Source organism: Corapipo altera, unplaced genomic scaffold, assembly GCF_003945725.1.
Source record: "Corapipo altera isolate COAL_440 unplaced genomic scaffold, ASM394572v1 49, whole genome shotgun sequence".
In the NCBI taxonomy this organism is placed as follows: Eukaryota; Metazoa; Chordata; class Aves; order Passeriformes; family Pipridae; genus Corapipo; species Corapipo altera.
Genome location: NW_020884879.1, coordinates 11423604 through 11443093, shown reverse-complemented (window position 1 = coordinate 11443093; position 19490 = coordinate 11423604). Strand labels below are relative to the sequence as shown.

At 39.2% G+C, this 19490-nt stretch overlaps 1 protein-coding gene across 3 annotated transcripts in view; it reads left to right on the top strand.

Moving 5' to 3' along the window:
• The window catches only part of TOX (thymocyte selection associated high mobility group box), a 223059-nt gene that overhangs the window by 121733 nt on the left and 81836 nt on the right, over positions 1 to 19490 (top strand). For all 3 annotated transcript variants that reach the window (XM_027638825.1, XM_027638826.1, XM_027638824.1), the window contains exon 3: positions 12009 to 12251. In XM_027638825.1, coding sequence (XP_027494626.1) covers positions 12009 to 12251 — 243 coding nt within the window. The remainder of the gene's footprint in view (positions 1 to 12008; positions 12252 to 19490) is intronic.

Below are 19490 nucleotides of genomic sequence, written 5' to 3'. Positions count from 1 at the left end.
TGTTAAAGGCAGTATTTTTCAACTGAGCTTCACATAAAATGAACCTTTTTTGGTCCATAAAATGTCTGGAAGAATTACGCGAATTTGAACTACAAATTAGACCAATTACTATTATACTGTCCCTTTTGGCAAAGGCTGCTGCAGTAGAGTCAGTTTGACCTGTTGACCTCTGATGGAATAAACCGATAAGATGCCAGTCTTTGATTAATCTAGTTAGTTTTACGAAATCTGGCATCTCAACAAGCCCAGACTAGTTACTCAAACCAGTCTTCAATGTAACATTCAAATGATCACTCCGTGGAGTCCCAGAGGTATTCATTACAGACAAAATTGCTCTTGTTGCCTTGCATACAAGCTGAGTTTTCAATGGGAAATGAAAGGCTGCCTGGAAAAATAGGCCACCTAATTAAGTTAAACTACTCTAGCATTTGGCTTGACATCTTCATTACTCAAAATTAAAAAGATGCTTCACTTCAGCACACAAGTTACTATTGTTTATGTTGTTTTCCTCTTAAATTGGCTTCTTACATAGAAGTCTGTTTTTCAGAATTATATCTTGTAATAGCTCGCATATTTCTTGCAGTTTATAAAAATGTCTTAATAGGTGCTACACTACTGATAGTTGGTACGACATTAGTACGATTGAGCTTATTACTAAAGTCTCAGCAGTCTTACTGCTTACGTGGCACTTTATTAATAGCGGGACAGATCATGCCAGTTTTACTTGTTTGAATAATCTGGACTCATTCGTATACTGAGGATTCCTTGGCCTTTTTACTGTAAAGTCCTGGGTCCAAAATCTAGGTGCCGAAGTCAGTGGGACCACTTGTAGGAATTGGGAGCTTTGATATTCCTCAGCTTTCAGGTTTTCCTATGATTGGCATGGGACTAAACAGAAGTTACAGCAGAATTGCAAAGAGTAGCCATGCCTCTGTTCTGGTCTTCCTTTTTGTCAAGTGGTGACATTTTATACTAAATCTGAAATTTTTCTGGAAATTTCATCAGTCATTTGGGAGGGGTATAACACAAGTAGGGCCCACTGTCCTTTTGAATACTGAGAAGCAATCCATTGTTGCTAAGCTTTTCTAAGAAAAGAGAAGGAAAGGGGAAAAAAACACAACAGAAAATAAAAGGATTCTTTATCCTTCATCATTGTGTGCCCTGGGAACAACATTATTTCATCTTTTGGTGTCTTTTTGAGAAGGGATCTGGAAATTTAGGCAGATTATTTTCCCCCTAAACAGATATACTTAAATGTAAATCTATACTACTGCTATTTTAAGAGCATTTAAAAATGTAAACATGTGAAGAGCACACTGTCTTGATTGCTGGTTTAGAGTCTATGATGCTAATGAGGCTTCTGACAGGTTAAATGTGGTGTATCATCTATATTTTCAAGCAACAGGATTTGTGAAGATGTGACTCCTTTTTTTTCAGTTAAATTCTGCTTTTAAATATGTATATTGCTAGTTTTATTACCCAGTGCTTTGTACTGAGCATAATTTAGGTATGTTTTGCAGAGAGGGTCTCTAAAAGGTTTTTTATTTTTAATATGCTTTTTATCTCTAGTTGAAAAAGAATATTTAGCAAATGTAGTAACTAATTTATGGAAGTATGTCTTGTAGTGCTAAGTTCAAGATTATACCATACTGCCTGTGTTATAGTACAGACCAAAACCTGTCAAATAGTTCCCAAGTTACCTTAAGAATTTTAGCTTTCATTAAAATGTAGTAGTGGTAGTAATAATAGTAATAGACATAGTAGTTTTCTCCCATGTTTCAAAGAGAATCTTGAGAATATTCTGTCTTTCCTCTCCTTTTCTGTAAACAACCTGAAGCAGTAGCTGTGAGGTGATGAAGCTACTCTGCTCCTCTTTAGGAGGTAGCATGCAGAAAACTATGGCAGTGCAAGTCTCCCCTTCCTTTCAGCATCCCCAAAGCAGTGGACAAGTGGCAGCTGTTTATGCAGGGGTCCTCCTAAAGCAGCTCCAGTGCTGCTTATTGAAGGTTGCACTATTAGGGCCTGCCACACACTGTGGAGGGACCAAGTGCCTTTCTCTTCAGGAGAGAACAGTGACAAGGGTGTCAAACAACAACCACACTTGGGTCCCCACTGGGGACATGCTAAGGAGGGTGGGAGGGTGAGAGGGGAAAAGGCTTCATATTGGAGAACTAAGGATGCCCCATTTGTGCCTAAAGCTCCAGTGTATTCCTAAGGAATTTCTTTGGCAATTGATCACTAATTCTATAAAAGACTTGCACTTCTCTTTTAAATTTACTTAAATTTTCTAAATAGGAGAAGTACAAGCTGGGTCTTTGTCTGAAGCAAAGTTTAAATGCTTCAGTTACAGTACTGGTGTTTGCAGAACCCAGATCTTGTAACCTTTTATAATATTCATGCTTCTACTTATTGTCATCTTTAAAATGTATTTCAATTTAAAACCTCTGTGGAGAACACATTTCCCAGCAAACTGCTATAGTATATGCATAAAATTAATGTAATTAATGAAAAGACTCTCAAGAGTAAAATCTTAAAAAAAAAGTCTATACTTTTACATAATTCTGTTAACTTTAAAAATTATGATCATTTTTAAATTAGTAATATCATTGTCGGCATATTCTCTTTCGTGAAAACAGAATTCATCTGCTACTGGAAAATTAATGTTTTGCTGGGGGCTTTGCCCTTTAACTAATGTAAATTAGAGAAATTGATTAACACAATAGAAAAAAGTTATACCTTCCCCTGTAATAAATTTTTGATAGCTGTTCCTTGATAAATTAGTATATTGTGTGTTTTTAAATGAATATGATTTATTGCTGTTGTCTACCATATGAAGAAACAGAAAAAAATCGTTTGCAGGATCATTGACTTCAACATATCCATGGCATTGTTGGACAATTCTTGCTGAGTGTTAAGATGATTTATGTAACAGACCGAAGGTTTCCACAGTAATGCATTATAGTCTCAAGCTATCAAGCCTTGTTCATGCAGAGACAAAAGTAACTGAAAATCCCTTGCTTCTGAAGGTCCTTCATTTAGAAATTAGAGCTAAGGTTGATCCTGTTAAAACTCCTGGAAATACCTGCTGTCAAATATATCATCCCAACTTTCAAATGTGCATAAGGTACATTGCTGTTTTTCCACTTCTAATGAGCTCATTGTTTTTACATTAGTCTCGATTCATAAGTATTTCAGTTATGTAACAATATGTTCAATAATAGAAGAGGAGACAGCCTGAAGCATCTATCTTTTAAAAACTGGCATCTTTCCACAGTTCAGATGCAGAAGCCTTGGTGCAAATGAAAAATTAAGACACGCTCTACATATTTGGCAGTACCATTCATTTCATTTAAATTAAATATCTATAGGCAAAGTCCCAATTTTTAAGGAACTGTTGCTAATACCAGATCCTGTTGAGTAAATGCATGGTGACTGATGCAACCGTTGAGCACATGAATTAGACTTACTTAATGTATGTTGTCTTCTGTGCTGTCATATAGTAACAGTTCTGCTCTTTCCAGAGGGATTTATATTGGATGTTTGAAAGCTTGCTGCCTCTTGTGGTCAGTCTGTTTGAGCCATCTGCTTTGGTTTCCCTTCTCTGATTAAAGTTCTATTAAGACTATTTTAAAACATAATTAAGTTTTACTGGCCCATATGCAGTCACCACTGTTGAATACTTAAGCAAAGGGGTTTTATTTTTATTTCCTGAAAGCATTTCCCTTATTTTTCTGATGAGTATTCTCAAAAATAAATGCTAGATTATTTTTTTTTTTTGTATTTGTGTTATTAGCACAGCAGGATGCATAGCCCTAATTTGAGTTATGTGTTGCCAAAGAACTGACTTTGGACATACACTTCTCCACCTCCCAGTTTTTCTCCCCCTTCTATAGCTTATTGCTGGATTTGGTGAGGCTGAGAGGCATAAAAGGTAAATTGAAGAGGACCAGTGAGGTCATTGTTCAGGAAAAAAATCTTGGTTTTGGATTGGACAGTGAATTAGGGTTAAGTGTATCGCTTTATTCTGGCAAGCTTTTCTCATAAAATTAAAGGCTAAAGTAGCATATAGATAATGAATTCTCTTCATCTCAGAGCGAGCATCTCAGTCATCTGTTTTATGAAGTTTTCATAATTTGAAGCAGAAATGTCACTAATATTTAGCCAGAAACATAGAATATTGTCCTTTAGATTTGGAAACATTCATAATTCATAAAGCTTTTTCATAGCTTTATGTCTATAGATAACTCAAATTTAAAGATGCTGAGTTCTGAGATTCCCACTGTGTAGTTTTCATCTGAAATACACTGAAATCTGTTTACAGTAAATATAGTAATGAAAATACTCTATAACAAAAAAAATTAAAACATTGTCTGTTCAGTGCTGTGCAGTTGGCTTAGTGGTGTTAATTTGCAGAGGGCTTTCTCTCTGGAATATAATAAATGTCCAGGAAGTTCCCCCAAACTGAAGAGCTGAGAAACACCTCATCCACTCCCACAGTCATGAGATGAAAGTGAAACCATTGGCAATGTTCCTAGCAGCTCTGTGGAAAAGGAAATAAAGCATCTACAGCTACGGCGTTTTTTCTCCCCTATTTATTCAAAAGTGAAAAGGTGAACTTGCTAATGTTTCTGTGACCAGTAGAATAAAAAGGAGCTATTCCATGTCTTTCTGAAAGAGAAAGTTCTGCTGACAAAAACCAACTATAAAGGAAAAATCCTTGGAGTGGGTGGAAAGACCCTAACCTTGCTCCCCATCACCAAGAAAAACATAACAGAGCCGAAGCTACAGGCCACTACTTATGAATATGTATGAACTATACTTATGAATTGTAATTGGATACAGGGAGTATCCCTAATATCCCTAATGCTTTTGATGGTGAATCCACTACCTCCCTGGGCAGCCCATTCCAATGTCTGATTACTCTCTCTGTAAAAAATTTCTTCCTAATATCCAACCTAAACCTCCCTTGGCAAAGCTTGAGACCATGTCCTTTTGTCCTACTGATAGTTGCCTGGGAGAAGAGACTGACGCCCACCTGGTTACAACCTCCTTTCAGGTAGTTGTAGAGAGTGATGAGGTCTCCCCTGAGCCTCCTCTTCTCCAGGCTAAAAAACCCCAGCTCCCTCAGCCTCTCCTCATAGGACTTGTGCTCCAGGCCCTTCACCAGCCTTGTTGCTCTTCTCTGCACCTGCTCCAGCACCTCAGCATCCTTCCTGAACTGCAGGGCCCAGAACTGGACACAGTACTCGAGGTGTGGCCTCACCAGTGCTGAGTACAGGGGAAAAATCACTTCCCTGGTCCTGCTGGCCACACTGTTCCTGATACAGCCCAGGATGCCATTGGCCTTCTTGGCCACCTGGGCACACTGCTGGCTCATGTTCAGCTTCCTGTCAATCCAAACTCCCAGGTCCCTTTCTACCTGGCTGCTCTCCAGCCACTCTGTCCCCAGCCTGTAGCACTGCATGGGGTTGTTGTGGCCAAAGTGCAGGACCCGGCACTTGGCCTTGTTGAACCTCATCCTGTTGGAATCAGACCATCTCTCCAGCTTGCCCAGGTCCCTCTGCAGAGCCCTCCTGCCTTCCAGCAGATCAACACTCTCCCCCAATTTAGTGTAATCTGCACATTTGCTAATGGTACACTCAGTGCCCTCATCCAGATCATCAGTAAAGAAATTAAACAGGACTGGGCCCAACACTGAGCCCTGGGGGACACCACTAGTGACCGGCCACCAACTGGATGCAGCACCATTCACCACCACTCTCTGGGCCCGGCCCTCCAGCCAGTTCCTGACCCAGCACAGAGTGCCCCTGTCCAAACTGTGGGCTGCTAGCTTTTTCAGGAGAATGCTGTGGGAGATGGTGTCAAACACTTTGCTGCAGTCCAAGTAGACCACATCCACAACCTTCCCCTCATCCACCAGGCGGGTCATCTGATCATAAAAGGAGATCAGGTTGGTCAGACAGGACCTACCCTTCCTAAACCTGTGCTGGCTGGATCTGATCCCTTGTCCATCCTTTGGCTGTTGTGTGATGGCACTTAGGATGTTCTTTTCTATAACCTTACCAGACATTGAGGTCAGGCTGACAGGTCTGGAGTTTCCCAGGTCCTCCTTGCAGACCTTTTTGTGGATCAGCGCAACATTCGCCAACTTCCAGTCATCTGGGACCTCCCCAGTGAGCCAGGACTGTTGGTAGATGATGGAGAGTGGCTTGATGAGTTCTTCCGCCAGCTCCGTCATCACTCTAGGATGGATCCCATCTGGTCCCACAGACGTATAAGGATCCAAGTGGCTCAGCAGGTCTCTAACTGTTTCCTTCTGAATTACAGGGGGGCTATTTGTCTTCCTGTCTCTGTCTACCAGCTCCGGAGGCCAGTTGTCCTGAGGACAACCCATCTTACTGTTGAAAACTGTGGCAAAGAAGGTGTTAAGTATCTCATCCTTCGATGAGTTACTTAAGGTATATAGTCATCTTTGGTGACTATGTTCCCCCCCATGTCCACCCCATGGAGGTTTTCCTTGCCCCTCCTTTTGCTATTGATGTATTTGTAGAGGCACTTCTTGTCATCCCTACCAGAAGAGGCTAGATTGAGTTCAAAGTGTACCTTTATCTCTCTAATTTTCTTTCTACATGACCTAACTATATTCCTATGAGTAGCCAACTATTTTTTCCATACTCGGAAAGCTCTCTTTTTTCCCCTAATTTCCTTCAATATCTCTCTGTTCAGCCAGGCTGGCTGTCTTCCCCACCAGCTCGCCTTTCAGTACGCTGGGACAGCCTGCTCCTGTGTGTTCAAGACTTCCTTCTTGAAGCATGTCCATCCCTCCTGGACCCCTTTGTTTTCAAGGGGTGTTTCCCAAGGTACCCTCTGAACCAGTCTTCTGAGTAGGCCGAAATCTGCCCTGCGGAAGTAGATGGCCCTTTTTGCATCCCTGAGTATTAAAAACTCTATTATTTCATGGACACTGTGCCCCAGACGACCTCCAACCACCACATCTCCCACCAGCCCCTCTCTGTTTGTGAACAGCATGTCTAGCAGGGCCCCACCCCTGGTAGGCTCATTTACCAGCTGGAGCAGGAAATTATCTTCTATACGCTCTAGGAATCTCCTAGACTGCCTCTTTTCCGCTGTGTTGAGTTTCCAGCAGACATTTGGCAGGCTAAAGTCACGTACAAGAACAAGGACTGGCAATTTTGAGACATCCACCAGCTGCTTGTAGAATAATTCATCACCATCATCATCCTATTTGGGTGGTATATAAGAGACTCCCACCAGGATGTAAGCCTTGTTGGCCTTCTTGATTCTGATCCTCAGGCACTCAACCTTATTGTTACTGACTTCAAGTTCTACAGAGTCAAGAGACTCTCTAACAGATAGAGCTACCTCTCCACCTCTCTTACTCTGCCTGTGCCTTCTGAAGAGCTTGTAGCCATCTACGGCAGCACTCCAGTCATGTGAGTCATCCCACCATGTTTCCATGATGGTGACTACATCATAGTTTTTCTACTGCACGATGCCTTCCAGCTCCTCTTGTTTCTTACCCATACTGTGTGTGTTGGTGTACATGCACTTCAGCTGGGCTGCTAATTTCACTTCTAACTCTGGCTTTCCACCCTTAGACTCATCTCTGGAGAGCCTGATTTAAACCCCTTCCCACTTCAAACCTGGTTTAAAGCCCTCCTGATCAGCCCCAACAACTTATGGGCTAGAGTCCTTTTGCCCTTGATAGATAAATGAAGCCCATTTGACTCTAATAGGCTTGGTACCATAGAATTTGCCTCATGATTGGAAAAACCAAGATTCTGCTGGCAGCACGAATCCTTTAGTCACCTATTGATAGGATGGGTTTTCCTACTCCTCTCCTCATTCATCCCCGCTACTGCAGGAACTGAGGCGAACACCACCTGTACTCCTGTCCCATTAACTAATTGACCCAGCACCTTGAAGTCCTTTTTAATTAGCCTGGTACCTTTTTCATAAATGTCATCACTGCCAGCCTGGACCACCAGTGTGATAATAATCAGAGGGCTGGATTAGCTCAGGGAGTCTCCTACTAATATCCCTCACCCAGGCCCCGGGAAGGCAGCAGACTTCCCTGTGGAATGGCTCTGGTCGACATATAGGGCCTTCAGTTCCCCTCAGAAGGGAGTCACCTACAACAACTACCCTTCTGTTTTTCTTTATAGCTGTGGTTGCAATCTGTTTGGGGTGCAACCGGGAGACCCTCCAGACAGATCCTCTTTTTAACTGCCCTCTACCTGACTCTCTGGGTCCAGGGCCTCATACCTGTTCTTTAAGGGAACCATGGGAGGTGATGGGGGTCAGGAAGAGATTCCTTTACCTATTGGATTGGGGACCTGTTTCTATTCCCCCCCGTCTGCTTGGTTTGCTGCATCTGCCTGATGGCAGGAGGGGCAGGGCTTCGCCGTCTCCTGCTGGACTTCTTTTGGGGTCGAAAGGGTACAAATCCACCAGCCTATTTCCCTTTCACTCTCCCTAATACTTCTTAGCCTCTCCACTTCTTTCTTGAGCTCTTCCTGGGGGTTCTACCTGGGTTAGCACACTCCCCCTGAGAGCAGCTTTCTCTCATTCGGAAATCATTGCCACACACCTACCTCACAACCCACCAGAGAGAGCTGGGAGGGTGGCTGTGCCCTTCCTGCTCACCCTGCCTACTGCCACGCAAATTGTCACACCATGCTCCAGGTGGCTTGCGCTCAGAGTTTAAATCTCGCAGTTTAAATCCCCCGGCAACAAGGATTTCCATTTCTCACTCCTTTCCTCCAGGCACAATTGCAACAGCCTTTTTTCTGGGATATGTTTGTTTTGCTGCAAATGTATTTAGGAATTTTGGTTTTTAATGTGCCAGGCTGCCAAGCCATTACAAGCATCTGAGTCATGCTACTGGACAAGACAAACTGGAGTACTGGCAAATCACTGTTGAAGGAATTTCCCTGAGGAAGTTATGTCTGTATGCACACATCATTTACATGCACACATACTAAGTATGTAAATATCAAATTGGCTAAAAATGTAAGGTGAATAGGGTACTCTGCAGATTCTTTCAAATATCTGTCCATACCACTGTCATATAGCTCGGATTCTCCCTAGCTTTATTGAAATAGTGCAATAGTTTAGGTCTTAAAAAAAAATAAAAAAGAGAAACATCTTAGGAAGTACTAGCACTTGAGTTATATGTTGTTTGGTGTGTTATTATTGCTTTTGCTATACTGTCCACTATACTTATTTAAGTATAGTGGACAGTGATATTGTAGGTGATGTGGAATCAAATCCACTGTAACTGGTTCACAAACAGTAACCAAGGTGTGGGGTTTTTTTAGTAATTAATTAGAGAACAACCATTTAAAATGCTTATCCCTTATAATATATATAACATATATATATACTTACGCATGGCACAACTTGGACTGTGGAGTTTTATGCTGCTAATGTTTTATGCTTCCATTTTAATAAGTGAAGCTAATGTGATACTGGCAGTTCAATTGCTTCCACAATTTTTGAAGTATTACTAATTACAGACACATTTGAAACACAACAAATCAAAAGCAAAACCTGGTCTATCCATATGTGGCATGCAAAAGGGGTGTACAAATAAGCAGATTTGCTTAATGCCTGCCATATTAATGTGTAGGCACACCCAGCCTGCCAATATTTGGTTTAGGAATATTTGCTTTTAGTGGTGAATGTAAGTCTCCCAGGACAGTGAGAGATTGAGAAAACAGATGTTAACACTTCTTTGTACCTACAAAATCATGGGAGAGAAAACTCTTTTGAGGCCATCAGATTTTTTGGACAGTAGAAGAGACACTGTTGAACATAAATATCCTCTTTTCATAGATCATGAATCCCTCCTGGTTGCTGTAGGCTATGTGGATCCAAGCTCACCAGAATTACAGATACCAAATCTAAGTGTACATGTGTGGGATAGTGCTGGTCCAGGAGAACACTGTGAATGTTTACCCTTCTTTCATTTCTGTTCCTCACTGCTTCGTTATTGTGGTATTAGACCTTAAGCTTACTTTAGACACCTTTCTCTTCATCATGGATTTTATATAATAGTAATTATCAAATAGCGTATACATTTTAATACTTTTATTTGGTTTTGCAAAGCTTATATATTGTTATTGAGTAAATGTGACATGTTCTCTTTGCCATGTTTAAGTCCTCTCTCCATTTAGTGAGAGTCTATTTTTACTATATTTCCCCTTGGAAATGTTTCAACTGCTGGCTGTATCATGGCTTCTAAGAGCAGGGGCAAATGCAAATTACAAAGGTCAGTAGACTCACACCAGTTTCCCATTAAGGAGATAGCAGGGGCAAGGGGAGAGCAAACTCCTGTGCTGGAAGTGAGAAACACATCTGGAAAGCATGGGTAGAATCAAACTCCTCACATATAATAATTATGATATCACTGTCAAACTTTTTCCTCTCCCTGTTCTGTTTTCATTCTTTGGGATTTTACTTTGGTCTTTGCAGTCTAGCCTTCCTGCTCTATATACTAGATACTTGGTTGTCGGGAAACAAGCAAAGCAACCAAAAGCATGGCAACGTGCATTAGAGTAGGTTTTTCTGCATTCAGCAGCTCATTGAATACATGTAACGCTTTTTGTTCTTGGTCTGATTTAAGTTTGTATATACATGCTCGTACAGAGGAGAGTAACCTCAGGCATCAGCAGGACATTATTACTATGATGACTAATGAAAAACCCCTTTGTTCATAATTGAGCATTGATTCTTCTCTTGTCCTTCTGCATGGATTCATACACCATACTGTCTTCCATTTGGAAACTCATATTGGGGAAAACATTTTCTTCCAATAGTTGCTCTTTGAAATTGTGCCCTCATATTCATTCTTCCTGATGATACTTTTCAGAAGCAGAATGTATTTAAATCCTTACATTTCCAGAATTAGCAAAAGCAGTGCTCAGAGCATGGCTGCTGTGCTGCAGAGGGGCAGAAAGGGTGGAATTAGTCTCTGTGCTACAAACTCTGACTGTGGGCATAGGATGTGCAAAGACTGATCACTTTACAAAGGAGTTGGCTATTCTCACAAAAGCAGAGCAGGTTTTCAGGTTGAACCACTGCAACTGATCCCTTTAAGTCTTCATTTGGATCATGTATCTAGCTATGCTCACCTTTTTCTTTTGAGAAATATGAGCATACCCACTCCTCTCCCCCAAATGAGCCTACCTGCTGTACAAAGACCGTAGATAAATAATAGCAATTATCCACCTTGGTGCATTACTCTGACTTTGCCTGTGGCTTTTCCTTGGATCAGATTGAGTTAGATGACTTAATGGCAAAAAACAACAGAAGACTATACAGTTGCTTTGTAGAGTAACTAATTTAGATTACTGACAAAATGTGTGAATAATTGAGTTTATATATTAAGATAGAAAAAAAGAGACTTTTTTAGACACCATAAATATATTTTTATAAACACAAAGTATGTTCATACTAAGTATCTACTGGGTTTTTTGTTTTGTAACAGAATAAATGCATGGTACTCCTGTAAGCATAAAGTGATATCTTTCTTCACTATGTAATTCTTGGTCTGAGTAGCAGGGAGTCTTAAGAACTCTATGAATTTCGTGCCAATATTAATTTTATAAATTGCATTACCTTTTCCACAATTCCCATGAAAAAGGTATTCAGCTAGATGAACACTCTTGGAAAATTTTAATCGGACCCTTGAAATCTGTTGGAGTTCACCTCCTTTAAAAAAAAATTATTTTTAATGGAAGCTGTGAAAGTATCAGAGATTCTTATGCCTTAGAGGCAGTTCTTGTTCCATACATAATGGTGAAACTTCACTGCTATAATATATGGGTCTTTAAAATATTCTCTTTGTTGAATGGTAAATGCTTAGAAGTGTGTGAGTTGGTCTCTTTTTGTTTGTTTTGTGTGAATTTTATTATTATTATTATTATTATTGACCAGTGCTCATATGATTTTCATAGAACTTTCCATTTGTTGTTTTTTTCCAGTCTTTTCCTGGCCCAAGTCTTGAAAGTGAAGATTTTAACATACCTCCTATAACTCCTCCATCATTGCCTGACCACTCCCTGGTGCACTTGAATGAGATAGAGTCTGGGTACCACTCTCTGTGTCATCCCATGAACCACAATGGCCTCCTTCCATTCCACCCACAAAACATGGATCTACCTGAAATTACAGTTTCCAACATGCTTGGCCAAGATGGGACACTGCTTTCTAATTCCCTCTCTGTGGTAAGCATTTTTAGTCTTTCCCTTCTTTCTGCTTTAAGTTACAAAATTGTGGAAATACAGACCTGTTAGAAATCCTTTGAGGGGACCAACTCCTGCAGCTCTCAAGTTTTGGAGCAAGCTCCCCTGACTTTGTTACATTGCACTCCCTATGTCAAATCCTCCTCCCAATAGAGGTGGTGGGGGATTTACAATGAAGTTCCTCAAAGCCAGGACATTAACCTTTGCTGCCTTGCACAGAAGTGCTCCTGTTGTACAGTGTTGTAAATAATGACAAAAAGAGGCTCAAGGCTCTGACTTCTACTGGAGCAGGGTTTGGATCCAGATGGCTGTTGTTCTGTGTTTGTCTGACGAGGCTCTTTCCATTCTCATTTGCATGTGCTGAGAGATGTACAAAAATTTAATATCTCCTTTCTTGTTTACCGCACTTTTGGAAAACAGCAAATGTTATTTCTGATTCTAGGCCAAATCTTATAGCCTTTTTACAGTTCCCGGTCCTTAGCCAGCCAGAATCCAATTGAAATGACTGGACGACTTGCTTATAAAGTCTGTCAGATAGTCATTATGGTCGTAATCTTGGGAAGCCTGATATTATAAATCACTTCTTTGAATGTTAAATTGCTTATAACAACTGCAGAGCTACTACTTTACACGTTACATTTTCAAGTGAGCTCTACAAATAATTAGTATACTTCATGCATAGCAGCTCCAGACAAGATTATTTCACATTGATGTACAATTCTAAGCCAGAGAATTAAAAATCCCATGGAAGAGGATGGAGCCTGGCACTGTGTGGGTCTCATTGCACTTAAAGGACTAGATGGACTGCCCAGGAGCTGCAGATCCCAACAGCCTAAGTTAAGAATCTCCTGTTCCTAGAGATAAAGGGTCTGGGCTTCTCACCAGAGGATCAGAGGCTTAGGGCCTCATGTCCCAGCTGGGAGGTTCTGTGCTTAGAAACTGAGACTGTTTAGGCTTCCAACTTGCTAGGTCCGCACTACTTTATCTAAAAAACGTAAATCAGTCCTGTAAACCTGGGAGCTGAGGCAGCACATGGAAGTTTTGGGACCAAAAAAATCTAGGCTCAGCTCCCCGTCAGCCCCTCAGACTAAAAGCCCTAGAGCCAGGGGCCATGGTAGCTGGAAAACAGTTCAGACCAAAAATCTGCGTCATCACAGAGCTTCATTGCAACTTGATTAAAATAAGGCTCCCTTGATTTCGGAGAGCTCTACATTCCCTCTGAGGATGTCCAACAAGCTGTACTGCAGGGGGAACTAGTCTTGGCTTCTTATGTGATGCTTAGTTGTTATTGATTTACTAGGATGTTGTGCGCTTTGTGTTTGAGGTCAGAATCTGACCCCAGGGTTATATTCAATAATGGAAGGAGTGGGGGCAGAGGCAGATCTTCATAAAGACATATAAATATGCTCTGTGGAAGGATTCTGAATTTTATTTATGTTTCTACAAAGCTGATGGCATGCATTAGACAGCAAGAGTTAAATCTTGCATAGGGTTCTGAGAATCAGAGCTATGAAATTACTTGAAAAAGTAAGAGAAATAGTTGACACTCCAGTCGACAGACAGTATTTCATTGAATTGACCTCTTTTAAGCCATAACCATGGCTCAAAACTATGCATTCTTTTAAGCTATGATGTTCCACATTAACCTCTTGCAACAAACTCTCGACAACAGGGCTTGAGCATTTGTAGATTATCACAGTGAATTATTGCATTAAGGGCAAATATAAAAACGATGAATAATATGACTAGGTGATTTTGCTATTGGGACTTAGTGAAGATCAGAAAAAATTAAAATCTGATGTCAAGAAAATATGAGCTAAATTCTGACAGTAATTTCTGAGGATTTGTTCAATAAATAAAGCATGATGCTTGAATTATCATGGGCTAAGTCAGCTGTTATCCCTAACTTGCATGCCCTTTACACACAGGAGGACCTCTTACCTAGCAATAGTTTTAACTCAAGCTGGCTTGTCTGTGAAGGGGATTAAGCTACATCTCATGTTAGTAACAACTGGTAGGATGTTAAACACCGCAATTTTGTACATTTAAACACTATTTGGCAGTATGGTTCCTCTGATTTGAATTTGATAACTTGAGATAAATTAACTTGAGGAAAATAATTTAACAATTTAAGTCTTCAGTGAATTCAATGACTTCTTCAGTAAATAGAATGACTTCATTGTTCTTTTGGCTTTCCATAGATGAAGAAAGACAGACAGGTTTTGTAGAGTCATCATTTTTTACTTAGCTTTGAAGCTTTTCTTTATAATCCAGAAAATTTTACATTTTTTCTTCAATATGACTCTTTTCTCATGCTATTACTCATCTCTAAGTTTCCTTTTTACTATCTCATCAAATGCTGATCCGTTTAACATGTACTTGCCTAAATCGCTCTTATATTGCCTCATATAGAATATAATGCGTAAGTTTCTTCAATCTGTCTAAACCCTTCGTTCCGTATAATTTCTGGTATGTCAAATACTGATAGTGTATTTGGAAACCATGTGTCTCACTTTATTTTTCAGGACACTAATGAGTATTTTTAGAAAAATTATTCTTGGAAATAGATCTGTTGGCTGTTCTCTATCTCTAATTAATTTCACATCTTCAGCAAATTTTACTTATGTTGGGACAAAATCAGCTGCAGTGCAATGTGCCTGTGATTGAATTTGGTTATTTTTTTCTTTACTTTCAACATCTTTCCTTTTAGCCAGTTTTTTAACCCATGTTGGTATTTTAGCAATAATACCTTCTTTTTTGTCTGTGTTAGAACTAGCAAGTGTTTTTCAGTTTGTGTTTTTAATAGGCAAAGAGTTAATTAATGCTAGCAAAATGAAAGGAAACTCATTTCAGAAACAATGGTGGAGAAATACTTTGTACACTGAGTGTAGCCTTTTTCTTTGATCTCAACTACCAGGTGTTTTCAGACAAAGATTTCTGTGATTTTGGACAGATTGAAAATTGAGGATATATCTTTCCTAAAACTCCTTCAAATCTAACCCCATTAGAAGTCCTGGTTTCATACTGTGCAACACTCCCTCTAAGCTGCAGATGAAATCCCTTTGAGTAAGGATTGCAAGATTTGCCCCAAGCTCTGTAAGAATTCTCCTCTGTGGAACTTAAACACACACAATAAGAGCCCACTACCAGCTCAGTGAATTTGTATTAGAGATCAGCTTCTTACAGACTTTTTTACACTGTAGGAATTCTTTCTGAAAAATTTTACACTGCTGGGAGATGAAAATTTCTCATTCCTGTTGACTGTGTCTGATACTTAAAATTGGAATTAGTCTCCTTTGCAGTTTTTTTGGTTGATTCAACTTTCTATTGCATCCCCACTACTTTAAAAAAAAAAACCAAAACAAACAACAAAACCACTAAAGTCTCTCCTCGTTATTCTGCTGTCAGTTCGTATATTTACTTCTGTGTTTGTGTATTGCTGTTTTCTTCTTAGGTGACATACAGACATATACAGACATGCACATGCACACTAAACTATACCGTGCTGTCACATACAGATTTCTTTAGATGCTCTTTATATCTGGGTATCAGGGGTTCAGAAGCCTACAGAATATGTGCAGAATGTGAGGCACAGTGGTATGAACTCATGGTCCAGCCCCAGCATGGGAGCTCTCTAAAGTCCTCCTTCAAAATGAAGATGACTGCTAGTCCTGCTTCTTAATTAGATCCAGTTTGATAAAAGATAGAGCTGTTTGTTTAGTGAGAATGATTCGGTACACGTTTGTTTCTATATAATGTAATCGGGGTCCCTTCCTGGTTTCCTACAGTTGAAGGTAACCCTGTGTGGTTTACCCAGTTCCAGCTGGGGCTTGACTTGCCAGCCCTTCTCTGTTGACATGAGCTTTTCTGAAATATCCGAAAAATATTTCCAAGGACTGCAAAAAATACTCTTCTAACATTTGCAAACAAATGCATGTATATAATATCCCTATGAGAATGTGTGTTTATCTGTAAAAATGCTTTTGGATGTGTTCTATAAAATTACGTTTTCTGTGTGTTCAATTTATAAAAAAAATTATAGACATTTCAGCTTCTTTAGTATACCCTACAGATGATTACTTTTTTCCCCAAGAAACCAGGGTTAAAAATCACAGTACTGTTTTTACATAGAGAGAAGAAAAAAAAAAAAGCCCCTATTTTTGGAATGCTTTCGTTTGTAATCTTGTGCTGATCTTTTTGAAAATGTGGCTCATGGTGGTATACTAAAGAAAATTTATAAGAAAGAAATAAAAGAGATTTCAGTTTCTTGAAATACTTCAAATTTCTGGGTTTGAAGTCTAACATGGAAAAGATGTTAAAAGACAATAAAATCAGGAGGTTTATTTCCCAAATGCTCTACTTGTGCTACTAACAAAAGCCAACATAATGTATATACGTAGGTTTATTGTCATTTTTAGAATACAGTCAAGGCACACTTTGAATTCAAAGGCTACTGTACAACTGTTTTGACAACCACCACATCAATAGGTAATGTGCAGGACATATGAAACTGAAGCAAAAGTGTTTCTTTAGGTCTATAGGGAGTGCAGTACATGAAGGAATTCAGATATATTAGAGCAGCATGAATTTCTAATATGTAGCTCTTATGGAAAAGACCACTGGCATATTGAATAATGCTGCTTTCAAAGCAGAGCAGAAAATGTGATTACAGACAATTTCAGTGCTGTTTTTAAAATAAATATTTTCAAAATCTTGAGGTATTTTATTTCATGTAATGCATAAAATATGTAACAGTGGACTAGAGCTAAAGATCTTCTAGGACACAGAAGAGTAGATGATGTCAGCTATAATTATTCAGATGTGGAATAATAGAAGCATTAGTTTAAAATAAAATGTGTGTCACAAAGGCCCATGTCCTTATATAAAAAAAGGCAATAAAAAGCTGCTTTTTTTTTTTTTTTTACACACTTTGACGGAAGAATAAAGGCAATGAATAATTATTTAACATTATACCCCAATTCATCAAAGCCTGGACAATTACATTATACTTTTTCATGAATTATATTTTTTAGATATGAGACCCATGAGAGAGTAATATCTTAAACAAAATGTGGCACTGTATAGCAGAAAAGAAAGCAAACAGCTACTTTTTTTTTTCATTTTTCATCTCAGGTAGAATGAAGCTAGTATTTCTTATTCACAGGACAGTTGCTAATAAATCCAATACAGTAGATTGTTATTGTTGTACCTGGGACATATTTAAGAGACATTGTTTTACTAGTTTCATACATTTTAGTTTAAATTCAGTATTCATGGCTCATCTGGAGGCTGACCTATGCAGTTGCTTTTTTTTTGCACCTTTAAGCATTAGTGCAAACTACAGAGTGAAAACCAGAATTTTTTTATTTCTTATGAACAAGATAACATAACAAAATAACTTTCATAACAAAAAACCATATTTTTGTCTTCTAACCTAAGTGTAGAGATTTGAGTCATGTTTGGATACTTTTTTCTAGCTTGTATTGCATGCCAGTGGTAGCAGATACTTTTTGTCTCTGGTGAATACTCTGCATTTGTGCCTCATTACCAGGCTCTGGTCTTCAGTTTACATCAAAATTTACTGTTATGCTACACAGACCTGCTGCCACCCCAAATTTTATTGCAGTGAGTTATTGCCATCAGAACCACCAAATCATGAAGCTAAGGTCATGGAACATCTTGTGTTAAAGGATTTTTTTTTCTCTTATTAAGCAACTTTGTATTCTTGCAGGATATCTTTCTTTTCCTTAAAAAACCCAAGCAACCAAGAACAAAAAAAACCCACCGTATTTTACAAGCTGGATTTTTCCACAGAAATAAACCCTGTTTGGAAAAAGGTTACAGTAGTTAACGTATGTTTTGTCAAACAGCCTAACTATGGGGATACACAATCAAATCAGCTGATGTCAATCAGTATAACTTTATTGTCTCCAGTAAAATTATGATGATTTATTCCATCAAGGGCTCTGGGACATCATGTTTATCTTTTCTTTCTTCTGATGTCTGATACAGTCTTTTGTCATCAGAAAGGCAACAGAAAGGATATGTAGAGGAGCTGATTAAGATGTAATTTGATCAAGGTTTTATAAATACCTGAATATTGCATATGTGCTACTAGGAGGCTTTTCACTGTGCTACAAAAAACATCTGATGTCTAGAAACTACAGCTGTATAAAATCAGACTGGAAACAAAGCATGCATTTTTAACAGTGATAGAGGTATGCCATTTAGCTAAGGTACTATGGGAGGTGGTTGGTTCTCTGTACCTGAGGATTGAATTGAAATGAGGCATCTCTCAAGCAAGATGTACTCTATCTGGGACTGCACTAATAGACCCCACACTACAGCAGGGGGACCAGGACCATCCCATGGGTTACATTGTCACTGGGTGGTTCTCAGCAGTAAACATCAGTCTGTGCATTCACGGAAGGGATAAAATTGCTGGTAGCACCTCTGCAGTTTTTCCCGTGCGAGAGAACACCAGCAGAGTGGAAAAAGCATCCTGTGGGTGCAGGCTATTATGGACTCCACCTTTTTCAGGTCAGCCAGGACAAGAATTGTTGTCAAAGTATTTGTGGCCGCACTTTTTCATGAACTTTGCTTTTTTTCTGGTCTTAAAGTAGTACCTGGTAAAGTTATACTTCCAGTCTCTAAGTATTAAGAACTTGCCTTAAAGATAGAGCAAGTAAATATTTGTACATTACTGTAGGAAAATATCTGTACACAAATGACCAGAACTCTTTTTAGAATAATTCTGGGTCTCATTTTTAAAATTGCCAATGAAGCTATTGATTTACTGTCAGTTAGGAAAAACAGCATTCTGCTTATTTGAATGTGGGTTTTGAGACTGTGTGGCTCACATATTTCACAAATTCGGTAGGAAAACACTTCAGTATAATTTCAAGAAGAAATAACAAGGTGGCATATTTTGTTTTTGAAAACAGCCTTCTATAGAAAATTCTTTGGTGAACTTTTTTCACAGTGGTTACCCATTGTCTAATAGAAATTTATTTGCTACATAAGAAAGTAAGAAAAAGAAATAAGTATAGTTCTATTAATTACTGTTTTTTAGACTTTAACCTGATAGGCAGAGGCTAAGACATGATGAATGTGGTGCAGAGAGGAAGCCTTCAGTTGTAGGTAGTAGATTATACAACACCTCACATGTGAAATACTCACAGGAGTGATTAATACATAAGCAGCATCGTAGCTGCAAGTGTC